Source organism: Polyodon spathula, chromosome 5 (assembly GCF_017654505.1).
Source record: "Polyodon spathula isolate WHYD16114869_AA chromosome 5, ASM1765450v1, whole genome shotgun sequence".
Taxonomy (NCBI): Eukaryota; Metazoa; Chordata; class Actinopteri; order Acipenseriformes; family Polyodontidae; genus Polyodon; species Polyodon spathula.
Window position 1 is genome coordinate 54564976 of NC_054538.1, and position 27784 is coordinate 54592759.

The 27784-nt window shown below is 37.5% G+C and overlaps 1 protein-coding gene across 2 annotated transcripts in view; it reads left to right on the forward strand.

The window, feature by feature from the left end:
• Positions 1-27784, forward strand: part of LOC121316055 (serologically defined colon cancer antigen 8 homolog) — a 147626-nt gene that overhangs the window by 2116 nt on the left and 117726 nt on the right. For both annotated transcript variants that reach the window (XM_041250775.1, XM_041250774.1), the window contains exons 4-9: positions 1647-1760; positions 3565-3690; positions 5366-5521; positions 12015-12079; positions 14034-14222; positions 16970-17108. In XM_041250775.1, coding sequence (XP_041106709.1) covers positions 1647-1760; positions 3565-3690; positions 5366-5521; positions 12015-12079; positions 14034-14222; positions 16970-17108 — 789 coding nt within the window. The remainder of the gene's footprint in view (positions 1-1646; positions 1761-3564; positions 3691-5365; positions 5522-12014; positions 12080-14033; positions 14223-16969; positions 17109-27784) is intronic.

The window sequence follows — 27784 nt, forward strand, 5'->3', positions numbered from 1 at the left end:
GTAATAGTTTTGCAACTTTGTAACAGGTGTTTGTCTTCTTTTCTTTTTCACATTTTGTTGCTGTTTTATTAAAAATATATACTTGTGGTATACACAGATTAGTGAATGATTATTTGTGGTATTCGTTTTAGGAGGATAGCCTCCTGTGGCGAATAAAATATATTAGAGGTTTAAATTGGTTAATGATTAATCAATCAATCACACCTGTGGGCATTGATCGATTTTAAATACATGGTATTGATTAATCTTGTCTTCCTGAGTGCGGTATCATAAAACGTTGCACGAAAAGACCTTCGCAAAAGAGCAGCTGAAAGGTATAGCTAGTATTTCATAATATCTCATCTCATAATGAAGAAAAAAGACTGCAACTTGCAATTTTCTTGCAACATTTTCTCATCGGTGCTTCCCTTTCATGGTAGTACTACAAGTATCGTATCATCTTAGTCAAAAGAATTAAAAAAAAAAAAAAAAAATATGTATTCAAAGTTTTCCTTTCAAACGGTATCAGAAAATGAACAGCTATATCACACTTTTTCTGCAGCTAACTCAAATAAAATAGCACTCAATAAATGAAATAGCACTCATTAAGTTATCTTTGCTCATCTGAAACTTGAAAGCCAAGTGTCTCATTTTGGCTAACTTCCAATTACACGTAAGCAAATATTTTCAAACTGTCAAATTACATGGAAGGAAAGATATGTATATGTGGCAGGGCGCGTGTGTATGTGTTGGTGATGGGGAATAATCGGTTTGGCAAGGAGGGGGTTAAATTGCTTCCTGTCAAAACACATGGGGATGAAGCTGGAGCAGGGAATTGAGTACATGATTAATTAATGCGCCAGCCATCGGTGTATAAATAGGTTGATCACGGGTGTGGGATTTGATGTTGATGAGAGGTGGTGGTTTTCATGTTGCCTGCTCTCATGTCTTGTGTATATATTTAGGTGCATATCTCATCCTGTAGTACTGTTAATGTTTTGTTTACCCTTTTGTTTTGTCTCGCCGTTTGTTTTGTTCCTGCCTTTTGTGTAATATTATTATTATTATTATTATTATTATTATTATTATTATTATTATTATTATTATTATTAATAAACATGCGTTTTAGTGCTTCATTGTACCTTCTGTGTCTGAATCTCCCTTCTTGGTAAACAACAGCAGTGCCAGTGGCGCCATCCTCTCACAGTATATTAAACATTAGCTGACAGTATGAATCATCTGCAGTAAATATCATTATGATAATATGTTGTGTTGCTTGGAGTTGTCTTCACATCACTTTCATCATATGAATCGGTTAGAACCTCTCTGACAAAGTCAGCTTTTTCAAATACTGTAGCCTGTCTTCCGCTGTCAGTGAACCAGTGTATTTTGCTGCTAGAATTGTTACTGTTGTCATTCTCCTTGTATGCCTAAATGTAAATACAAACTTTTTTTTTTTTTTTGCCAGTATATATGCTTGCACAGGTTTAACTGGATGTTGTGTGTCACAGCACAGCAAGTGATCAGTACAATTTCGAACAGGTGTGATTAACAGTAATAGATCGGGTGATTAATCGATCAGTAGGACCTGTCAAGATTAAAACCCCTAGTATATATTAATGTTAGTACATGTACTATTGGTAATTATGTTCCACTTAATTCTTCAGAAGCCTTCAGAAAAAGGAGATGCTGATTTGCCAGCTGTTCAAGATCTCGTCCCTATTATTAACAGCCAGTCCGAATACATTCAGCATCTGGAGGCGGAAGTCATGTTTTGCAAGGTTTGTTCTGCAGGAGCTGTTTGTCTAGAAACAAAAGGGAAGTTTGGGGACTAATGTATGTTCATTGTATTGCTACCAGGAAAACAATGTTTAAAGTAGTGATGTAGAAAAGTTGTGCTATTAAAGTCTTCAGTCTGCTTTTTGTTTTAAAGAGACAAACAAGAAAAAAGCATCTGAAAATGTTGATTTTCAACACAAGCAACACATTACTTTCCCTAGCTTCTTCCTTCGTTGTACATAGCCCTGCAATATCTTTTTCAAAATAATTGAAGTGAATTGACTTTTTACAGTAAGTGTTGTTTGAAATGAGAGAGAGAGAGAGAGAGAGAGAGAGAGAGAGAGAGAGAGAGAGAGAGAGAGAGAGAGAGAGAGAGAGAGAGAGAGAGAGAGAGAGAGAGAGATTTAGCACTATATTTCAGAGCTGTATTTACAGAAAAAATATAATCGTAGTAATGGACCAAAACACTCAAAAGAAGGCAAAAAAAAAAGTTTTTATTTCCGTGACCCATAAGTTGACACCATAGTCATAAATACACTGGTCAATACTATCTTACAGCAATGCAAACAGCCTGTTATCATATTGATGTTCACCCTTTATACAGCAGAACTACTGTAAATACAGTATAATCGTAAATCTCGAAAAACTACTCACTTCTAAATCTTTTGTAGTCATTTTTGTATTACTTTAGTATAAATACATGTTAATTTGGATTCATATGTTGTTTTTTTCTGACTTTATGTGAACGAAAAGACACGCATTTGCCCGTTTTCCCATTGGAAATAGTGATATTTTTAAATATCACTGTCCTGGTCACAAAAGCAAAGTTTGTGGGGAATAATAGCCATTTTCTATACTTTTGAGGCATAAGCAATTAGGAAATAACACTTACTACCCAGGAACAAAAATTGTGTTACATAGTGTAATGACACTTGCCATCTGTTTTGTACTTGTACTTTTCATAGTTTATTTTATTACCTAATTGTGTTATTGTAGCCTGCTCACCTTCATTGTCCCAGCTCAGTTTTTGCCACTTACAAGCCATTACCGGTATTGTAATAATTTTAAAAGGTCTTCACTTTTGTATAGTTCTAATATGTGCTTCACAGAAACAGTTGACCAACGTATTCATTTTCTTGCTTGCCAATTTTATCATTAACTTAGAAGTACTGTACATTTCTCAGTCCCCGTCTGTGTTGCTAACAGAAAGACACTGTGATAATGTCAGGAATGTAGTCTGGCATCATGAGTAGACAGTGTAAAGTTGGCATCTAACTGTGTTTCTGTCTCCCTCTGCTGGTTAACTTGTCAAACTGAAACAATTAGTGGTTGCATTGTCCCAGCAATGTAACAGTAACAACAGTAAAACCAAATTGAATGGCTGTGGGTCAGACCTGGGGTCCGTTATAATTGTAATTACAATTACAGTGCATTACAATTGTTGTTACAATATGCTGCAGTGATTGCCATTCTTATTACAGTTACACTAAAAAGTAACAAAAAGAGCTCCACACATTTAACATTTTCTCTGCGTATTCCCCCAAGCAGTAATCACAGGTACGCGTTCAGAAACTTTCTATATACATTTTTTTTCAACTACAATTGTAATTACATTGACAATGTAATTGCATTTAATTACAAATTTCACAATTACAATTGGAATTGACCCCAGGCCTGCCATGGATGGTAACAATATGTCTTCTCGTGGTTCTAGTAATGATTCTACAGGGTAATACAATTATATTTTAATAGAAGCCCAATAGTATTTTTCAAACTTTATTCTAAAGATATTGTATCTTATTCCAGGACGAGCTCTCTGGGATGAAACAACGGATCGGGGTGGTGATTCTTGAAAATGACAAACTGCAAGAAGAATTGAAGTCAAAAACTGTTGAGGACACTTTAAAAGACTATACCATCCTGGATACCTCGGTAAGAACAAACATTCAATCTGTGCAATATTATAAATCACATAGGAGAAATCAGCCAATCGCAGAGAGCATTTCCAAACATTCCTATACCTCTTATCTTGTGTATAAATGTCACCATGTGCGTAGAATTATCGGTATTTTGAAAATAAAACGCTGTAAATAAAAATATAGCAAAATGGAAAATCCTGTTATTCTCTTATTAACTTTGTTTGAATTTGGATACACTGGACAGTAGCTTTTCCTAATCAAATCATAACCTTCTACACAGTAAAGTAATAGTCGTGACGACAAAAACAACACTTAAATCTACAAGTTAAACATGGAGCTTCTCGTGGCTTAAATTGTGTAAATCATAACAAGCTGATTTCAAGAATAGATCTGAAGAAGCTGTATGCGTTTAGAACTTTGAGTGAAAAAAACAGCTTCTAACTTGCTCTATAAAGTATGGTTCGAGATACAGTTTTTCTTTTGTAGAAGAGGAAATGAAAAACACCGCTAATCTCTGTAAAATTAACTTTGCTGCATTTACCGATGGCACTGGCCGTGAATATGTCACTCAAACTTCAGCATTACAGACCAGAAAGGTGCAGCATATTTAAATTATAGGCTACGTTCTAGTCTGCCTAGAAAATGTATAATTGCATTAGTGATGCCTTTCACTTGAGACACTGGGTTATGCGGGTTTACAGTACCTTGCACTGAGCATGAAGCACTTCATGCGACTCGACATCGGCGAGCGAACCCTACTGAACAAAATGCTTCAAAAGGCTTCACTTTTTCTTATTCAAATTTCAGTATTTTTCAGATGTCATTTCAGAGAATAGTGGAGCTGTCTTTGTTTTAAAATGTGCTGTATAAACATAGGACAAGCAAGCGTACTACGCTAGTCTTATACTTCATAGTACTAAGTTAGTCCTCCTGAACAGGATCATCTCGTGTCCGATTTGGTATGATGCAATCATGATCTTGTTTAGTCTGATTTAGCGGATGATCCACCTGTGGTGATTATCTTCTGGTACTCTGCAGTCAGATTAACAAGTGTACTAACTTAAGTTCAAGCAAGTGGACTAAACCTGCTTAATCCACTAGTCAGACCCATCAAGTGGACTAACTCTGGTATGCTGCAATCGACCCCCTATGTCTTACAGAGAAAACAAAAACCTGGTAGATAATGTGTTTTGCTTTTGTATATAAGAATGCTATTTAATTGAACAGACTTTTGCAGTGTTAACCATTTTCAACGTAAGCAACCCCAGGCATGAAAAGAAGCCCAAAATATAGCAAAAAGCGGCAAGGTAAAATTGTAAGCGACTCTGTGGAAACTGGCAACCCTGAAGGTATCTCTTATTGTATAATCTCACACAGTTTGTGCAGCCAGTCCTCTCGCCCAAACTGACACTCTTTACATGAGGTATTTATAAAATAAAATAAAAACTCTTTCTGGTGAACTGAAGCCATTGGCTTATTTTTTTCATCCCCAGTTGTTTTTTGTTCATCAGTAGATTTGTTTGTTTGTTTTTTGCTTTTACCTTGTTTCAGTTACAAAAGCTAGTATCTCTGAATTTCACCAGAGGAATGTACCATATTTTTCTACAGTAGAACAGAATACTGTGATTATGTATGTTTCAGAAAACAGAGATTCTGATTAATTAGAAGAGCGGTGCATTCCATTCCAGACAAACGCCCTGGAACCCTATCTGACTGGAAGAACTGTCCCCAGAGCTCTGGATACCAGACAGCACTCTCAGAGCCAGCAGCAGCCCCGATCCACTCCTACACAGCCTCCAGCATCCAACAGTCCGACAGAGGCTCTGAAATGGCAAATGGAACTGGTTTGTACTGCAGTTAATTACCTGTCTTTCTCATCTGAGCATCTTTTTTCTTTTGAATCACTGGAGTAGTACAATTCCACATACTAAACCTGTGCAGCCAAAGTGAACCAGTGAACTAACACCTATCGCCTGAAAAAACAGTGTTTTAAGAGATTTCACACTTTGTATTTATTTTTATGTATTTATTTGTTTCTTTTTTTTTATTGTACTTTAATATTACAGTGGTAGCTAAAGCCAGCTGTTAACCTGTCACTGTTGCAGTGCGATGTCACAGTTTTGCAATCCCCCCCCCCCCTCCACTATCATTGAAATAGCCACACTTCATTAGTCCTGCCACCAGGTGGCAAAAGAAAGCAGGACATGTATTAAACAAAACAGCAGGGAACGCCATGGACTTAGGCCCTGTCCACACTACATAGTCAGTCTTAAGAACCATAGTAATTAATTCAGCTCAAAGCGTCCACGGTGAAGTACCGTTTTCATGTTTATCTGGGTTTAATGCATCCACACACTATTAAAATAGTTTGGTTACAGTTCCTAGCAGCGCAATGAACAATAGAAATGAATATGACACTGTCCTACCATGCAATGTATTTAATTTTAAAATAATGTGTTATGCTCCATGTTAAGAGGTCCATATTGCTAAAAATAAATAAAACAAGTATTTTCAATCAGTCAGTCAATCTTTGTTTTATATAGCGCTTTTCATAGTGGATCACCATCACAAAACACTTTACAAGATGCAGTAACAAGAAGAAAATCCATAATACTTTGAATACAGAGAAATGTATAATACATGAAATACATTAAAAAAAAAAGTGCATAATACATGATAGTAACATAATACATGAAATAGTAGCATCAATACAGCAGCGAATAGCAAATATCAGGCGTAAAGAGCATAGGAAGCAAGAGAGAACAGGGCGGTATTAGAGTTGATTTAAAGCAAGCGACGGTGGGAACCAGAAGCTAGGAGATAGTTCCAGAGTCGTAGCCATGAAGCTAAACAAGCATTTTCCAAGTGTGGTGCACTTTTGCTTGGGGATAACAAGCAGGCCAGAGTCGGAGGACCTCAGCTTGCAGGCAGGGACATAGCGAGTCAGCAGGTTGAGGAGGTACTCTGGACTGGTGATGAAGGGCATTGTAGGTGAGCAGGAGAGTTTTGAAAATAATCCTGAACTTTACAGGTAGCCAGTGCAGCTGGGCAAGACGGGGGGTGATCTGATCATGTTTTTTACAACTGGTAAGGATCCTGGCAGTGGCATTCTGGACTAGCTGCAGTCAGTTTATGGTGCTTGCCGGGAGAGCACCATATAGAGAGCTGCAGTAGTCGAGAGGAGACAAAGGCATGACAAAGTATCTCCGCATCTGGGAGGGAAAGGTAGGGACGGACTTTGGAGATGTTTCAAAGATGGTAGAAGGAAGATCTGATTACAGAGGAGATGTGGGTATCAAAGGAGAGGTTGCGGTCAAGAAGTACACCAAGGCTTCGTGCTGTGGGGGAAGGCAGCAGCAGACAGTTTCCGAGGTTCAAGGCAGCTATATTGAGAGTCCTAAGTTGAGTTTTAGATCCTACTAGAAGGAGTTCAGATTTGCTAGTGTTCAGTTGAAAAAAGTTGGCACATATCCAGGCCTCAAGCAGATTGTTGTCCGTGAGATGTTTTGTCAGCTGACTGGCTACAGCCTTTTCGGGAGATTGGAGATGGGACAGAAATTAGATAAGTCATCCGGGTCAAGGGAGGGTTTTTTGAGTACCAGCGTAACTGGCAAGCTTGAGGGTAGCAGGAACCGAGCCAGAGTCCAGGGACAGGTTGAGAGTGTACATAGTGGAGGGAGCAAGATCAGAAGCACATATATGGTCAAGGTTAGTAGGCCAGGGATCCAGGGGACATGTGGCAGTAGTTGATTTCAGCAGTAAGCCAGAAACATCAAAAATGGAGAGAGGTGAGAAGGAGGAGAGGGCAGGAGGGGCAACTGGAGGAGCATCATGGTGGTCAAGTAGTACACTGGATTTGTGGTGGGAGAGCGTAGAATTGAGGTTGTCGATTTTGTTCCAAAAGAAAGAGGCGAAATTATGACAGGTAAGAGAGGAGGATGGACAGGAGTTGGATCTGTCGGTGGCTGGATATAGGATTTGGTCAATGGTCTTAAAGAGAACATTGGTTTACCATGTCCCATAGTTATTTCAGAGAAGTACTTCATCCTGGCCACGGCGAGAGCGCACACCTGTAGCTTGAGAGATGGTCATTCCAGATCTCTCTGTGAACCGTTAGTCCAGACAACCTCCACTTGCGTGCCAAACTTGCGGCAGGCAGACTTAAGCACTCGAAGTTTGAGGGTCTACCATGGGCAGTTTTTATCATTTTTGATGGTTCTGGTTGTAAATGCGAACACACACAGGTAGGGCTTTAAGTTTTCGGGTTTTATTTTTAATCGGGTGACGTCCCTTTAAACAAATTGAGCTGATTCTGTTTCATAATTAAACTCAGAAAAAGCTGTTAATTACAAAACTATCTTTGTTTTTATCTTTATATCTTGCCTGAGCCTAATTCTGGTCCACTTAATTGTTAGCTCTGTTTGAAATAAAATTATGTGAATTGTTCATCCCAATCCTATTTTTAACTTGTGTTTCATTTTTGCAATCGTCTAATTTAACATTCTTCACACTTGTGCAAACAGGATGAGTTATAGTTATTGTACTAGAATTAATATAGCAGGCTGTATAAAAAGTATTAAGTGTAAATACCCCATAAAACACACCCTTTTTTAAGCACACAGAAGATGATCAATCCAGCAAGAATCTGAAATGATCTGTAGCTTCCTTATTAATATAAATGTGTATTTATACTACCTGTACATTACTTGTACACTTCAAACTATAGTGATTCTACTCTCTGTCAAACTATTACCAGTCGTGTTCATTTTGTAATTGTTAATTTATGCGTGAAAGGTGGAAAAATGGAAACTCAGAGCGTTGAACTAATGCATTAAAGTCCAACGATAATCGACAGTACAGCAGTTTGTATAGTCTTAAGATGGCAGTGGCACAGATCTTGCTATGTGTTCCCTTCTACAAGACAACAGGTATACATAAAGAAATAAATAGAGCCTGTCATATTCGATTGAATTGATTCCAAGGGTTTATCAATCTCTGACTGTTTAACACCCACAAACTGGCATTGGAGGTCAGCGAAAAAAAAATCTTATTTCAGCTTTTTAACGGTACAGCAATTATATGAATCCCTTGCTTTCTTGTTTTCTTTCATTTAACATGGTTAAACTGGGCTGTTACATGAAGGGACAACATGTAAAAAGTTAAACTGAATTCCCAAATGCAGCATCTGCAACTGAATCCATTTTGTTGCTAAGAGCTGAATTTACTGTTTTGGACCCATAATAAAATGATCAGTTTCCATCACTACCGTTCAGTTGATAACAGCATGTGCAAATGAGGCATGCCACAGATCCATCACTTAATAGAGGGAACAGTACCTTACAGGATCGGATATGACAGGTTCTATTGCATAGCCAAATTAAACCAATGAAAACCTACAATTTCAAGAAGAAAAATGTCAGCATTGTATCAAAAACTGAATTTCACATAAGGACGTGTTTTATTTTATTAATGAAGAATTATCACGTCAGTACCCTGCAATATCATGCAGGTAGGGAATGGGGTAATTTCACAGTTTGTACACTTTTTCAACATCAAAATTCCATACTTTTTCCAGATTTCCATTTGTTTTTCCCGGACTTGTGTTTTAGTTAGTTTCTACTAGTTTTTTGATAGTTATCCTCATAGGCAGGCAACCGGAGAGCATTATAGCTTTTTGATCCAGAGCAGAAGTTGCACCTGGTTTTCTAAAAGTATTTGTCAGAATCTGGAGGTGCATATCTAGCAAGGGGCAATGCAGGTATGCAAAAGAGAAGTAAGATACAATCTAAGAAATGTCCAATATTTGAGAACTATGTTGCATTATTTACAAAAAGAATATACAAAGTTGTATACTGCAAGTAGACATGTGCCAAAGTAGGATAGTGCAATGGTACAGGTAGTTACCTGCAGTATTGTTTTTTTGTAAGGGATGATATTGGATTCTGATCCAAACTTCCTTATACCCTCTGTTAAATATTGAACACTATGGGAGGTGAAAAATAACAAAAATGAAATGTGCATTTATTATTTTTTTATTTTTAAATCTGAGTCAGTGATAATAACTGTGGTATTCGACTTTTTTTTTTTCCTGGGTTGGGAAATAACGTTATTGATTTAATAAATTGCTCATCAAGTTACACATTTTGTTATCTTGTTGTGACGAGTACAGTAGCTTGTAATTCCAGTCTGTAACTTTGTAAAAAAAAAAAATACCATAGCCTTCAATATAAATGTATATATTTTGACTGTCGTAGTGTCCATTTTACCCTTTGTTTCACTGGAGCAGACAGTCATGTGACATATACCAGTGTACTGACTGGATAGGAATGCTTGAATTGGCAGGGGAGTTACGCATGGCAGTCCTCGTGGGATTTGGTCGCAAGCATTATAGTTGCTACTAAATTGCTTAGACAGTTGCCGCTAGAGCTTCTTATTATCCCCTGGCCTGTATGGTAGGGTGAAAAGAAGGAAGGCATTCCTCAAGAAAGCCCACCTTGAATCCCATTTGAAGGATGCAAAAAACACTCGGGAGATTCTGTAGCCATGTGGCAAAAAGGTAAATGTCCTTGAGTGGCCCAGTCAGAGCCCCGACCTAAATCCAATTGAAAATTTGTGGCATGACTTGAAGATTGCTGTCCGTCAACACTCCCCAAGGAACTTCACAGAGCTTGAACAGTTCTGTAAAGAAGAATGGTCAAATATTGCCAAATCTAGTTGTGAAAAGTTGGTAGAGACCTATCCCAACAGACTCTCAGCTGTAATTGCTGCCAAATGTGTTTCCACAAGTATTAACTCAGGGGGTGGAGACTTATCCAATTATGATCGTTCAGTTTTGTATTTGTTTAATATATTATTTTTTTTCTCAATAAAAACTTTTTTCCCCTTAACAGTGTGGAATAAGGTATGTAGATAAGTGGGAAAAAATCCTCATTTAAATGCATGAAACTCTGAGGCACTAACAGAACAAAATGTGAAAAAAAGTTCAAAGGGGTTACCCCTTGGGAAATGCGTAGTTGACAACAAACCCATTCACCCACATCTTAAACATGCACACAGCTGCACAGTAAGTGAAAATAAATGATGAACGTGCATTTACAACTACTGTAGATTGTGTAAATACACACAGAAATGAAACCTCAGATGAGAAACAGGATATTTATTTGTTTGCCCTGCTTACTGTTGGTGTCCATACAAATTTTAGCAGCACATACTTTTTACTATTAGGCAGCATTTTAGCCAAATCAGCTGTTGTTCAACCTATGTTAAAATGCTCCTCATCCCTTATTCTTTCCTGTGCAGCTGTAGCCCCAGAACACCCACTGACTCAGCCTGTATGGTTCATTTATATAACATCACCATAACTATTTTCATTTGAGCTGCAATATGCAGCATGTATTGATCTCTTCAACAAAAGCATTGCTTAACTTCGTGATATACTGTTAGCTTTGGCATATTCGAGCTGTTAACGCAATCGTACAGTACAATATAAAAATGACTTTAACTCAATGTAACAAGCTTTCCGCTTTTGCTGTTCTCGAGCTTCAGTGTGTAACACCTGGTGTTGAAACAATGTATTCATTAGTAATCTGTGACAAACCAGTTTGTAGTCAGATAACACTCTCTAGCGTGCAGAAGGTGCAGAACAGGTTAATGAAACTGCATATCGCATTGACTATTTTTATAGCTGGCTTTGGCTGCCACTGTACACCACCTCTAGACTTTTTACTCCCTTATTAATAAACTGAAATGTACTGTTTATGGTGATAAACTAAAATTACTGTATTTGTATTTAGTTTTTTTTGTGTGTTTTTTTTTTTATTTATTATTTTTATTTATTTACTTTTTTATAGTATGCATTATAGAGCCGGAACAAATATGTGTTTAATGAATATTCATACATTTTGAATTAGCTGGAAAACAAGTATACAGTAATTAGTACCATATTACAGTCACACCCAGGACTCCATCAAAAGACCTATTCAAGAAAGGTAAGAAACGCTCTACAATGTCTGTTATTTATTTCAGACATTTATAAATTGGATTTCTTATCTTTTTGATCCCTTCTTTTTATTAATTCAGTTATATGAATGAATGCAAATATGGTCATTTTGACACTGAATATTCAAATATTTGTCACAGAACAAATACATTGTATACAATGAATATCTATTTGTATACATTTGCATTAATATGACATTGAATTACCCACATGTAGAAACGGTTAGGCTTATCTTGGTGCTCTGTCTAGCATTTCTGAAAAATCGATTCAATTACAGTGAGCACCGTACTTGTTGTTATGCATCCGTAACTCTATTTCATTTTTCCATTGACTCTCAGGAGAAGTTAAAACTACTCTATCAAGCAAAAACAGAAACCGTAGAAGCGCAGGTGATGTCATTGAGGTAGGTTTCATAATGTAGGTAGGTGATGTCATTGAGGTAGGTTTCATAATGCCATAATAAATAAACATTACCGGGCTCAGAGCTGCAAGTGCACTTGGCAAGATGATTTCCTTGCTTGAAAATCATTTCATTGGAATATTCATATAAACACTCCTGATGCTTCAGACATAGAAATTACATGTCCACATATATCATATATTTATATATAGTTAATGTTGTGTTCATGTAATAATATATATATATATATATATATATATATTATATATATATATATATATATATATATATATATATATATATATATATATTATATAACAATTTTCACATGACATATGATAGACACAGCCACCAGTTTTTATTGTTTAGTGTAAGATTGGTGTAGTTGAGTTTAGTGAAAGAGTACTGTCCTACGTGCATTCTATTGCTCAATGTCATTCATGCAACCTTCTCCTGCCTCACCTGCCCTTAAACTATTATGTTTCTGATTTGTGTTGAGCTAAGTCCTTGTGTGGGAGGAAAGGGATCAGGTCAAATGAGTGTAATTCTTATGCTAAAACATCCCCATTGACTCTCGTTCTCTCTAAGAGCCCCTGTGCTCTGGTATCTCTGTCAGCATTAGGCTGATTGCAGGTAACCTAGAAGCCACAGGGCACAAGTCCAATGCTATTGTCATTTAAAGTCGTAATAATGTCATATTTTGCAGAAATATTTTTTTCAACGCAGTTCCACTTGTTTTGATATTGACATGGGTTATAAGCAAAGTGTAAATGCATTTCTCAACTTTTACTGAAGAGCATTCGTTGGGAGAAAGAACATTTGTCTAGTGAGCATCATAGTCTATCCGCAGCATACATCATCCTGCAACAGTACTATTTTTCCGTTCCGACTAATTTCAGTTATAGCCCCAGTATAGTTGTAAGAGGGAGTCTGAACTGGATACACTCGATTTTGTCATAAGAGAAATCCACTTTCTCCTGGTAATTTACTCAAGAAAAAGTATATCAGTGTATTTCCAACTGCTAAACTTCAAAACAAATGTTGAAAAATATATTGCTGTGGTTTGGACAACACAGGACACAGCAAAGGTAATGTTTTTATTGTATACTGCTAGGTGTTATCTAGCACGTTAAGACATTATAATAAAATACCTGTACTCCATGTTTAACGTGCATATCTTCTATTACAATTCACTGTTTCAGTGCTTTATTTACACTGCAAACTATAGAAGTAGCATAAATTATGTTAACACTATAATGTTCATAAAATCTCAATTTACGTGATTAGGGCCACTGATGCTTGTCTGTCATGACCCACCTCGGGTGATGTTTTGCAAGAACACCCAGGAGAATGTCTTCCTCGACACACCGGTAACAATTCAGCCTCTGCATTGAGGGACAACCCAGTTGCATGGGCACCCACTGCCAGGCGCCTTGCGAAGTCACGGAGATCCTAAGAAGTCAATTATCTTTGCTTTCTCATTGTTGTTGCTGAAAAATTGCACAAACTCTCATGCAAGTCTAGTGAATCACATTACATTGTACATGACCACATACATTTTCGTGCATTGCAGGCTATTTTTGATTTCTTTTTTTACATACATTCTCCAACGTTTTTCGCTTGGTCAGTCAATGCAATTATAAATATCTGCATTTGGTTATACTTTGGCAGTGACTGATTCATTCTAGCATGATACATATTTCACAATGTCTGGAATAGTTGGATCCAGACCAGCTAAGATGTTGTAGAGTAGCGCTTTAACATTTTGGTTGTTGAGATGGGTAGAAGCTATAAAATGTTGTGAATGTTCAAGCATCACCTCAAGATTTACTCATGGACCACACAGACTCAAGTGCACCATTTATTTTATAAGTGATATGTACAATAGTTTTTTTTTTTTTTTTTTTTTTTTTTTTTTTTATGTTTTTTGTTTGTTTTTATTTGTGTTTGCCTTTAGAAAAGATTTAGCCATTTCACAGAAGGACTGTGAAGAAATGAAAGGAAGACTGAGGCATCAGGAGTCAGTGGCAGCCATGTTCAGTGGGATCCGTGTCGGTGGCTTGTGTTTGAAGTGTGCCCAACATGAAGCTGTTTTGGCAAAGACCCATACAAATGTACATATGCAAGCAATAGAAAGATTAACAAGGTGAGTTCATCATAAGAAAGTCGCCTCCTATTACTGTAGACTCCAGTGTTGGATCAAGGCCAGGCCTACAAGGCTGATGCCAAAAGCCTCAATATCCAGGCTCAGGCCAAACTGAGACAGCATCTGAAGCTGACCTTAAGGACTCCCAAGACAAAAAAAGAAAAGTTTAACCAGGAGTTTTACAAATTCATGGATGATTTTGAAAATAACACATAGCATGGAATGAGGAAGGTTGTTCAGACCAGCACCTAGGAGATTCTGAGAACTCAGCATTGGAGCAACATAACCCATAACCACTCACAATGAATGCGTACACCATAAAATAATAATTGAAATGTAAAAAAGACATTTAAATGACTTCTGAAGCTACTTACTCTAATTAGTACATTAATATATCTAAATGTTTCTGATCTGTAGCAAGGCTTTTGGGGAAGTAGTCATAGTTCAATTTGTAGTATAAAATAAGCTGTTTATGAACAGCTGGCTCTGCATTATTGTACTTCTTTAGCCACCTGTGGCAAAGTGCCTGCCCCTGTGTGTATTTTGTGTTGTATGTTGTGTGTTAATGTTGCTGTTTAGTCATTGGTACACGAGATATAAACGGGTCTGTGTAACACAAGTGTTTAAAATGTATATTTGTATTTAGGCACAAGGATTGCACAGCACTTCACGTGCAAGTAAAAAGTAATAATATGTGAGCACGGGGAATTGCACTTTATAAAGTAAGATATATAACCATTGTTTTCACTCACTGTGTTTGTTTGTTAGTCCACTGTTTAGTCAGTTTTTGTTTGTCTGTTTATTTTGGCCTCACGTGCCGTGTGCTATTTTTGTTAAAACCTTTTATTTTCTGTCTGTCTGCTCATTAAATCCTGAGTGAGACCAATCGCTCAGCTTCACCAAACTCCACCTCTGTTGTTTATTTCCTGGTTCCTGGGTTTCTGGTCTGACGTTACCCACTGCAGCCCTCTTTGTGAAAACACCATACAGGGTTTTGTCTAAAACAAAGTAGCTGTTGTGTATACATGTTTAATTCAAAGTTATTGATGGTAGTAGAATAACAAGATAGAACCTCTCAGGGTATGCAAGAAATCATTGGACAAAATGTTGTACATAAATGCCACTTTAGGGCCATAAGTATGATGTTTTCATGGAATAGCCCTATAGCCATAGTTCTAAACAGGTTTGATTGTGTTTCTCTGAGCTCATACAAAGTGTGATGGTTAAGTTGAAGCATGTTTGGTGAAGTGTTGTCTTGTTTAGAGCCTACAGCAAACGGCAACATGACCATAAAGTCATGTCTGTGACATATGAAAGGTGACCGGGCCTGTTTGAAATAATAGTCATCAGGACACACCGCTGTAAATTTACTATGGCAATGACAGAACCCCTCAAGAATCATTGTTACCTAATTAAACTCATTAAGCTAATCATTATATGTAAATAATATAGTTGGATTTAGGATAACGACACAGTAATATAATCTTATGTAATCTGGCATTCTGATTGGTGAGCAGATTTCCATATATTGAACCTCCAGGATTGTATCAAGCACTTATCCCTGGTTATCCTGGGGTAATCCATTTTTCATGGTAGAGGGGTAGAGACAGACGGGTTGGCTTAAAGAGGGGTGGGAGGTGACTACCCCTGGATTTTATCAGGATGCTTACCGCTGCTCTAGGGCACATCAGCTTTCTTATTCTTCGAAAGAAAGTTCCAGTATATAGAATCCAAAGTTAATGATACACATTGAATACTGGATGTGTACTGTATGAAACAAATGCAAAACTACATGAAATTATTTATTATCATTGACAAAACACATAGGAAGAATATACATAACACTTATATACTGTTTTACTGTACTTGATGTAATGTAAACATTTCATCACAAAATAGGCTACAATAAAAAGCAGGAACACTGGACATCTGGTGCTTCTTTACCCCAGTACAGAAAACTCAGAAGAGATAAGAAGTTAATCAAAGGTATTAATGTTTATTTAGCAGACACCTTTATCCAAGGCAACTAGGGTGTGTGAACTATGCGTCAGCTGCAGAGTCACTTACAACGTTTCACTTGAAAGACTGAGCACAAGGAGGTTAAGTGACTTGCTCAAGGTCATACAGTGAGTCAGTGGATGGGCCAGGGTATGAACCATGGATTTCCTGGCTACAAACCCTTATCTTTAACCACTGCACCACACAGCCTCCTAACCACGTAGTCTTCAGCACCTCAGCACCATAACAATATCCCTAAAGATAGCCTTTTATTTTTATGTGCATCTTTTTGTTTTATTTCACTTTGATTCAGATAGTGCCTTTATTTCTTGCTACAGTCAGTTTCATGCTATACATCACTGTAGGAAGCTGTGCGGTAAGGTGGGTTCTGTTACTTGCAAATGATAAGGGACATGAATAGTACAAATACTCACTTAAGCTTCAAAGTGAAAAAAATAAAGTGTGGAAAACAAAAACCAGCAACAAAATAACCATTGTACACAACGTAAAGAACGATAAGATTTTATGAAATGTTATATAAAGTATTTCTTGTTACAAGTTAATGATTTATAATTTTCTTATTTATGCTACTGGTGTCCTTATCAGTCACTACAAGGTTAATTGTTGTTGTTGTTGTTTTTTTTTTTAACACTTTACAATCAATTTAAAGCTATTACGGGTAAAACATAAATGATACAGTACCTTCACACCTTAGCTCTTAACATTATCCAATGTGTTATTTAATCTAGAGAAAGAGATGAACTGATGGCCGTATTATCCTCCCAGAGGAGCAATCAGGGTGAAATGCAACAAAGAGAATCCAGCGCCTATCAACAGGTCAAACAGGCTGTGGAGATGGCAGAAGAAGCCAACCTGGAAAAAACACAGGTATGAGTCAAAGGTTTTCTCACATTCATCTAGTATAACTCTAATGTTTACAGTGGTAGCCACTGTAGCCTGTTGCGCGACTGCCACAGTGTGATAACGGAAAAATGTTTCAGCTTTTTTTTTCTTTTCTAACCAGCATGGAATTTTCTGAGGACGTAGACTGAGCTTTAAAGACAATCCAAAGGTCGCTACACACCAGACACGCTGCAGTACAAATATATTTAGAAAACGATTCAGTACCATCAGCCAATCAGCTTGCAGCTGTAGCAGACTCGAATAGATAGTAGATGCCTGCTGGAACATCTCGGCACCAACTGTGAATCAAATTTAAAATCAATCCGTGTGTATACCGGCTTTTTAAAAAGTACAGTCCTGCTTACAGCTAAACTGAGAATTTGACAAACTACCTAAACTACCACTGGGAAAAAACACGCTTGGCAATTTAATGGCTACCATTAATGTAAAAGTCAATCTCACCAAAAGATACACAAATCACTATGTGTGAGAGCAACATCTTTTCAACTTCTTATCTGACGTTGGTCTAGAGATGAGAGAAATCATGTCTGGACACCATACTGAAAGCTCAATTCGCTGCTATTGGACAGCAAATGTTCAGCAAAAACACAATTGATCTACAATACTATCCTCAGCTGAATCCTCTAAACAAGACTCAAATCCAACCAATCAAGCAGTGAATCCTGTACCTGTCACTACCGCACCAGCTAATCCACTCCCTATCACCTCAAATGACGCTCAAATAACAAGCAGTTCAGACTCCATTGTACATGTACTGTACAGTAATTGCTCCATTCATTTTTCAATTCAATGTCCAGATTATAAAGCCTTACAAGTTAATAAAAAAATAAAACTGATTTACTAAGTAAAAAGTCTTTGTTTTTCTCTTTATATGTATGTCATTTTTGCTTTTATTTAAAACATTTTTGGGACTATTTTCTTAGAACGTCTTTACCCTGACTTTCGTTAACTCCTGTTGCGGTCAACTATCACACTGTGGAGCCATCATCGACGGGCACTATCGTTTTGTTAGACCACATTACTCTCTCTCTCTCTCTCTCTCTCTCTCTCTTCCAAATTGGCTTTATTGGCATGACAATAAAATAGAATTGTGTTGCCAAAGCACATACATGGCATAACTAAATAAAATATAGAAAGACAAAGAAAACATATATTTTAATACTAAACAGTACCCCCCCCCCCCCCCCCCCCCCCCCCCCCCTGTATATTAAATAGTAACCCTCCTCCCTCTCTGTTATAATACAACAAATCAACATTACTAAACATCTATGAATAGAACAACTACCTCCCCATTGACTGTAACACAGGTCTACACACTGTCTCTTACGTTGTGGCAGGCAGATACATATTTAGCTGTTAGATTTGCAGTCCGCTCCTCCTCTCCCATTAGGTTGGGTGCTTTAATGCTATCCGAGAGGAGTTTAAATTTTGGTATTGTTTTTTTTTTTTTTTAGGTTTGAGGCCTCGAAGTTTCTCCTTTAGTTCCTGCATAGTTACTGATGAGTCTAACTGGAACTGGTTATCTATTATCGTTTGTTCTAGTTCTTTAAATTTTTTTAGGATTGAAATTTGTTTAGAATATTTTTTTTTTTTCTATTTTTTGATAAAGGATTTCAAGATAGTTTTTCCATATATTGTCATTTTGGATTGCCAAATCTTTTAAATTTGTTTTAGTGTTCATTTTTTTTTTCCCATAATTCCCAAAAGGAGTTTTGATCAATTGATTCATCAATTTGGGTCAGTTTTTTGGACATGCAGTCTTGTTTTTTTCTTGTTCAGGAGGTGTTTGCACTGCTTCAGTGCAGTGCAGTAGTTGAGGCTCTCTCTCTCTCACGCTGTCTTTCTCTAGTCTGCAGCTTGTCTGGTGCCTGAACTGCTTATGCAGTTATTGCTAGCATTGCTGAGATTATGAGCTTTACAATGATACTGCCCCTTTCAATATGGGTGGAGGCGGATCAACGCTTATACTATGTCTCGTGAGGGAGGGGTATTAAGTAATGCAATATGCGAAAGCACTGTATGGCAGCTACAATAGGATCTTGGGTGAAATGCACTGAGTCCTCTTGCAAGAAAGTACTGTATGCAACATGCTCTTCTCCAGTGGTTCATTCTCATAGTGACTCTGCATGTGTTCAAGGAGTTCTTTCACAACTTTGGTAAGAGATCCGACTGCTTCGTGCAGATGTACAATTTGCCGCTACAGGCTGTAAATGCTTCTCCATTGTTTTTCATTCTGCAGTGCAAGCTTTTTCAGAATAGAGTTCTTTGCCAGGTGAGCAGGTACAATGTTGTTTCACTGCTGCATAGGTAAAATGAGGTCTGGCAGGTTACGGCAAAGGGAGCTGTGCGATGACATTTGCCTGTGAAAGGGAATACAATCAATACAATACAATACAACCTGAGCACTACATTTAGCCTAGATATTGTATTGTTTTTGATATCTTTTAAAAATGTTGTACCACACAAATATTCATGTGCTGTTTGTTTGTGTGTGTTCCAGGACCCCCTTGTAAATGAGGCCTCAGTCTCAACGGGTACATTTTCTGGTAAAATAAATAAATAAGTACAACATTTGTAGCCTATAACATCGTACCTTTGGCTTATTGACAAGCTTCCTGTTTTTATCTGGATGGCAGCTTTCATTGTTACGAAGCTTCATTTTTCTTTTCTGGAACCATTTTTGATCTGCTGTTTCTCCAACTCCACTTTTGATTTAGCGAGTTCATCAGCATCTGGTAAAATATAAAGTGCAAGATAGATGAATGAATTGCATCAGCACATAACAAAATATGAGAGTTTCCTAATATTCAATAATAGAATATAATTTGCGAGCGCTTACCACCAAGTTTCATAATTCTCACTTCAAAAGTTTCCTTCTCTTTTCCCTTCTTTCAGAGATCCATATTGCTGCCCTACTTCAGTGTTCCAACAGTGTCTTTAGTCAAGATGATGTCAGTCTTGTTCAGTTCATATCCAATGTAGGACACAAGGGCAAACTTGTCACCACAGTGTGAGAAGAAAGACTCAGGGATTACTTAAGCAACATGTTATTTTCTTTTGATACTTAATCGTGTTCTTGTTTTTACCCTGCATATCTCTTTACAGTCTCAATGACTTAGTAGATTAGCCAACTAATGAGTCATAATGGAACATTTAATGTGGAAATGTGAAAAACGCTAAGATAATGTGTTTAAAAACAAACATCAGCACTTAAACTACAGTATTTAATTTACTGAATGACACAATCGCTAAGTGCTGGTTTGTATTTCAAATAAAAGCTCAACTGTCAACTTTAAAGTTTAATAACTTTGGATGTACACATGATAGAAGCAAACTGTAAATGGTGCAAGATCCCCAAATTATATCCAAGTGATTATTATTTCATTTTGTATTTTTTGTCTGCAATGTGTAAAAACAAAACAATTGCGTTGCACGCTCGGCTTGGCCAAGGTCGTAATATTGCTACTGCATCACAAAGAAAATATTGCTGTATAAGGATTAACTTTCTACCACAGAATATGTTCTTTAAAAAAATCACGTGAGAGAAGTGGTTTATAAACAGTAAATACAAACCTTTCTTGTCATGTTTATTTTAAGTTAAAGCTGCCAAATGTCTTGGGGAAAATATAAATCACATTGTTTTTATGGCTTTTTACAAACTGTTGGCTACCCCAAATTTTGTTTTATTAGCTAATACTGATATAAGCAAATATTTGTGGATGGTTTCAGTAGACTAATTACTTTTTATAATAACTAGGAAAATGTAAAACTACCTTCGAGTGCATAATGCATGTATCCATTTCTTAAGGAAAAGCATGCTTTAACTTATTGATATTTGTTGCTGTACAGTTTATTTATTTGTACTGTAAACTCACAGAATCGCATTGCCGGGTAAAATCATGACTGTACCTAGAGTAGAAAAGATGGAAATAGAAGGAACTGTATTCGGAGCATCTCAAAAACACCAAAAATGCTGATAGACATACGGTTTCCATAGTTAAATCATTGAATGGAGAGAAGCAGCCTTGGCGGAGAATTGAAATCAAGTTGCCGAGAATGTCTATAGAGATAGGCAGGCGAGCAGGAGATAGAGCCGGAGAACTCTTAGAAATTCCTTGCAGGAGGAGACGGACAGCTGGGATTGATAGTATAGCTGGAGAAGCAATGAACATCAAGCAAAATTGGTGTTGAATTCCTGACAAATAAGATTTGATAGTAGCTGATGCATGATGTATATAGTCCTTTGCATGAACTATGAAAGCCATGATCCAATTCCAGTTAAATGGAGTAGTATTAATCCTGCTTTGGGGACAGAAAATCAATAGGTGGTCCAGCTAGTGAAATAAGAGGGCTGATGGAAGTAACAAGTGCAGCAGCCATGTATGCTTGCGCTGTATTGAGCAGTCTGCTGATAGTTAGGTACAATTGAAAATTAGCTGGCTGAACTGAGACCTGAACACCTGTTAACAATAATTGGTGATAAAAGGTTAATTAGGTAACATGCTAGTTAACTCAGAGAACATCTAACAAAGACACTTTTATACTTAGGTCAGTGTTCTAACACTGTGTTATACACATTTCAGACTTTTAACTGACTTGGGCTTCAGACTGAAATCCCCTTGCTTTGGGTAACCATTTCATTGAAATTGACAAGATTTTCATTTTCATTTTAAAAATTACATTTTTGAATGCAAGTCACGTTTTGATTATCAGCTTATAAGTATATCATATAATGTAATAAATATTAAGTGTTTGTATAGTTAAAAGCATAGATAATCATGAAAAACCTAATTTCAATTAGGTGTACTGAAACTTGACTAGTACTGTGTGTGTGTGTGTGTGTGTGTGTGTGTGTATATATATATATATATATATATATATATATATATATATATATATATATATATATACACACACACACACACACACACACAGTACTGTGCAAAAGTTTTAGGCAGGTGTGAAAAAATGCTGTAAAGTAAGAATGCTTTCAAAAATAGACATGTTAATAGATTATATTTATCAATTAACTAAATGCAAAGTGAGTGAACAGAAGAAAAATCTAAATCAAATCCATATTTGGTGTGACCACCCTTTGCCTTCAAAACAGCATCAATTCTTCTAGGTACACTTGCACAAGTCAGGGATTTTGTAGGCATATAGTCAGGTGTATGATTAAACAATTATACCAAACAGGTGCTAATGATCATCAATTCAGTATGTAAGTTGAAACACAATCATTAACTGAAAAAGAAACAGCTGTGTAGGAGGAATAAAACTGGGTGAGGAACAGCCAAGTTCAGCTAACAAGGTGAGGTTGCTGAAGACAGTTTACTGTCAAAAGTCATACACCATGGCAAGACTGAGCACAGTAACAATTCACAAGGTAGTTATACTGCATCAGCAAGGTCTTTCCCAGTCAGAAATTTCAAAGCGGACAAGGGTTTCCAGATGTGCAGTCCAAGCTCTTTTGAAGAAGCACAAAGAAACGGGAAACGTTGAGGACCGTAGACGCAGTGGTCGGCCAAGGAAACTTACTGCAGCAGATGAAAGACACATCATGCTTACTTCCCTTCGCAATCGGAAGATGTATAGCAGTGCCATCAGCTCAGAATTGGCAGAAAACAGTGGGGTCCCTGGTACACCCATCTACTGTCCGGAGAAGTCTGGTCAGAAGTGGCCTTCATGGAAGACTTGCGGCCAAAAAGCCATACCTCCGACGTGGAAACAAGGCCAAGCGACTCAACTATGCACGAAAACACAGGAACTGGGGTGCAGAAAAATGGCAGCAGGTGCTCTGGACTGATGAGTCAAAATATGAAATATTTGGCTGTAGCAGCTTGTTCGCTTAAGGGGTGTAGAGCGGTACATGAATGAGTGTCTGCAGGCAACAGTGAAGCATGGTGGAAGGTCCTTGCAAGTTTGGGGCTGCATTTCTGCAAATGGAGTTGGGGATTTGGTCAGAATTAATGGTCTCCTCAATGCTGAGAGTACAGGCAGATACTTATCAATCACACAGTACCATCAGGGAGGCATCCGATTGGCCCCAAATTTATTCTGCAGCATGACAACGACCCCAAACATACAGCGAAAGTCATTAAGAACTATCTTCAGCGTAAAGAAGAACAAGGAGTCCTGGAAGTGATGGTATGGCCCCCACAGAGCCCTGATCTCAACATCATCAAGTCTGTCTGGGATTACATGACGAGAGAGAAGCAACTGAGGCTACCTAAATCCACAGAAGAACTGTGGTTAGTTCTCCAAGATGTTTGGGCCAACCTACCTGCCGAGTTCCTTCAAAAACTGTGTGCAAATGTACCTAGAAGAATTGATGCTGTTTTGAAGGCAAAGGGTGGTCACACCAAATATTGATTTTATGTAGATTTTTCTTCTGTTCACTCGCTTTGCATTTTGCTAATTGATAAATATAAACTATTAACATGTCTATTTTTGAAAGCATTCTTACTTTACAGCATTTTTTCACACCTGCCTAAAACTTTTGCACAGTACTTGTGTGTGTGTGTGTGTGTGTGTATGTATATATATATATATATATATATATATATATATATATATATATATATATATATATATATATAACGTGTATAAAAATATCTTTTTAGACACAAACAGTTTGAAATATTAGTTTATTTGTATGTTTTTGATTAAGGTCAGGATTGGGAAAATTGAACAGTGAATTTTCTTTGCATTGGTTCACATTTGTTGTACTGTTATCCGTTGGATTTTGTTTAATTTAATTTGTAGTATTTCATTTTAGAAGATGGCCTTGTAAAGCAGCCTGATCCTCAGTGTGTGACACCTGCTGGTGAAACATTGTATTTCGGTATTAATCTGTGACAAACAGTTTCTAGTCAGATAATGACCTATGTCGTGCAGAAGGTACAGGACATTGACCAATTTTATTGTAAAGCATAATGCGACCTGCATTGCTGTTGTTGCTTTTGCTATTTTTTTTTACCACTGTATATTTATTTACTAGATTATATAGGATTTAGTAAATCGTTGCTACTTCATTTGTTAATATCTCGTAAACTATTTGAAGATATTTTTAGTCTTTTGGAAACTTCTTAGAAAAAAATATAAGGTACCATTCACTTCAGCTGATTAAGACCTAGGTGTCTATTCATAAAGGGTTAACGTCTGTCGAAATGAGAAAACAGGAGTACATGATTGGATTTCGTCCATAGCCACCTATTTAACGGCAGTTGCTATTCATAAGAGATCATTCAGATGTGTTCTTAAGCCCCAACGATTTTCGTCTACGAAGGCATGTTTGTAACGAATTGAAAGAAAGGTTAATGATTACTTCATTAGCATAACGTTTTTATTGGTCCTGAGCGTCAACCTGCTATTTGTAAGAGTGAACGGCAGCAAAATGCTGTCAATAATTAGGAGTTATTGAACGCTTTCCTCAGTCAAGTCTAAACTAACGACAGCCTCAGCAGCCTGTGTGTTTTTTTTTTTTTTTAAGAAATATTTTATTACTACTCTTGCTCTGTTGTACAGTTTGACATCCCCGTGATTAAAACGGCCTATTTTGAAAATACAAATATATACTCCCACAAGAACATATTCTCTGGACACATTAGTCCATGCAATAACTGCGTTGAGGGACGAGCTGGATGATCAAACCAACTGTCATGTCCTTTTGTGAAGTCACAGAGATCCTTTTACATTCCCATGATTGTTGCTGAATAGTTGCACATAAAACTCGCACAACTTATGTAGGACCAGTAGCCGGTTAGTGTATGATTTACTCTATAAAGTTTAATTACAAAATGTGGTGCAGTAAACATTAATTGTTTCATTAACTTGTAGCACTAGCTCCATGAATGCAGCATAAGTAATTTGCTGCCTGCTGCTCTTAATTGAGTATCAGAATACCTGGCCAGGTTAATTTAATTCTCAGTTCAATTGCTAAATAAGTAATTTTGTTCTCATTTTTAAATTGGGCCTTTCAGATTCCATAAGGTAAAGTTAGGTGAAGCTATTTCAATTTACTGTTCTTTTGGTAGGGGTTTATCTCTGCACTGGACTTTCTCTCGTTTTACCTGAGGATCTTTTCTTTAATTGCCTCATGGACATTCTATTTAGATTCAGGTGTTTTCCTTAATTGCCTTGGCAAAGGTCCTATTGGGCTTGATGTATCATTAAGTCTAAGTATCTTAATTGGTGGCTCTTTAAATAGGACTATTACTGCCTGGTGGGGAGGTTGGTTCCTTTTTGCTGGGGTGATTCTTTTTTGGGTGTGTTTTTTTGTGGATGCAGAGTGTTTGAAGAGGGAGTTTGCTGGTCTGTAAAGGAGAAATCAGGATGCAATAATCTTTTGGTTGTTAGAAACAGTATTTTCGCTAATCTGCCATTTTTCCAGTTTAAATTAACCAGTTATCTAATCTCCTGCCAAACTGAAACTATCCACATCGTTCAAATTGTTTATATGGATCCTAAGAGCAACAACAGTGACTAATCCAGTTATGATCATCACTTTTTGTCTTCTTACCTGGTTGGAAAATCCAAGCTCTACAGGACCAAGGAAGAACTGGGTGAGATCCCCCATTGGGGAGGAATCTTATTTTTTGCTGCTGGATTATCTAGGCTGTTCCAACTGTTTGGGAGTATTATCCTTTTTGTTTATTTATTGGGGATTAATGAGTACCCAACACAGAAGTTTCATTTTTGTTTTGTTTTGTATTTCAACTTTTCTGTTTCAGTGACATTCGCAATACAGATTGGATAATATTTTGGGACTTTTAAAGTATTGTTGGTTGTTTCATGGACATTTTTTTTTCTTTTTATAAGGACTGCCTGATGGACTGTGGTAAACATTTTGAAGTGTTCAAATGCTGGCTATTTAAAACTCATGCACACCAAATGTTTGATACATCTGTCTCAAGTATAATATTCCACGCATATCCAATAGCATCTGCTATTTGAACTCTGTTGTTGTCTTCTGGTTTAATTGTCTTCCTATTATCTATTTGTTGTAAACAATCCTGACTTACCCCGCAATTTTTCTTGGTTCTGTCGCACAATCCTATTGCTTTGGAGACTTTGTATTGTTCAGGGTTGTTTATTTGTATTTCTGTCAAAAAATACTAGATATTGGACGTTGCTTAAGGATTGGGTTTGTTACAAACTTCATAAAAAGTTTTGATGAGAAGTCTTCAATAATTTCACTGTCACAAAGACGGCCGGAGTGGGTGCAGTCAGACCAGAGCCAGGAAATAAACAACAGAGAGGTGGAGTTTGGTGGAGCTGAGTGAATGCTTTCGCTCAGCATTTAGTAAACAAACAGACAGAAAATAAACAGTTGTAACAATACAAAAACAGGACACGGCACATTCGCCAAAATAACCAGACAAACAAAACGGAGTAAACAAAACACGGTGAGCAGATATTTTACTACTAATACTTTTTAACTATTCGTACTATATTTACCTCTGTTTTGGTTCTAAGTTTTATTCTTATTATCTTTACCTCTGTTTAGTATCAGAAAGCTCATACGGAATGAAATGCTTCATATACACCAATAAAAGGTTTTAGTGACTGTGACGGGGAACTCCCCGTCTATATGAATATGTTTGGAACTGGCAGGGAGGGGGTTAAATTTCTCCCTACCAGAAAAACATGTGAGAATGTGGCTGGAGCTCTAATTGAATAATTATTAACTGGGCTCCAGCCACAGGGGATAAAAGCCAGGGGAGAGGCCCTGGCTGAGTTGGAGTGTGTGTTTTTTTATTTGGGAGTTTGCTTTTGTGTTGGAGAGTTTTGTATTTTAAGAAGAAAGGAGTATCTTGTTTAAAGACCTGGAACTTGACCATTTATTTTTGTAAGTTCACTTTGATTATCTATTTTTGAACCTCTTTTTGTTGGCCCTTGTGCCTGTTTATTTGATTATTTTATTTAATAAAGAACTTTATTTTGCCTTTACTCTGTCTCTGAGCCTCAATCCACTCGCCAGCCTGTCACACTTGGTGTCAGAAGTACGATAGCGCCACCTAGAGGCTCAGAGCAGTGTTTTCTTTTTGTTTTCTGGAATTTTGAGGGAATTTTTTAATTATTTTAATTTTTGAATTTTGGAGGTTCTTTTTGTTCTTTTTGGTAATCGGAGATCAGAATGGGCAAAGGGCAGGGGCAGCGGAGGCAGCAGATGTAGCAGCAGCAGCCGCCATCACCAACCCAAACCCTGTGGGAGGACCCAGCAAGCTTGTTCCCGTGGTGCACCTGGTACGGGAAGGATGACCACTGGTGGAGGTCCTGTCCGAATGGGCCAATTGCTGACTGGTGTGGGCGTTGTGAGGAGGACGGCCACAACTGGGCAGGATGCCCCCACAACCCGGACCAGGAGCAACTACCAACCCCATCCTCGGCAGCCACCCCACCAGCACCGCCCTCACCACCATCAAGGGAGATCTGGGAGTGGTTGGTGCACCCCGGAGTGGACCTCTTCCACGACCTTCCCATCGCCATCAACACGCTGTGGCATCGAGATGGGGAGAGATGGGAGGAGTGGGAGGGAGAGCATCACCCGGGGTCCCTCCAGGAAATCTTCATCATGGTCCTGGCATACCTGACGATAGACATGGGGGAGATCTCCCACCTTGAAGAAATGGGGGTGG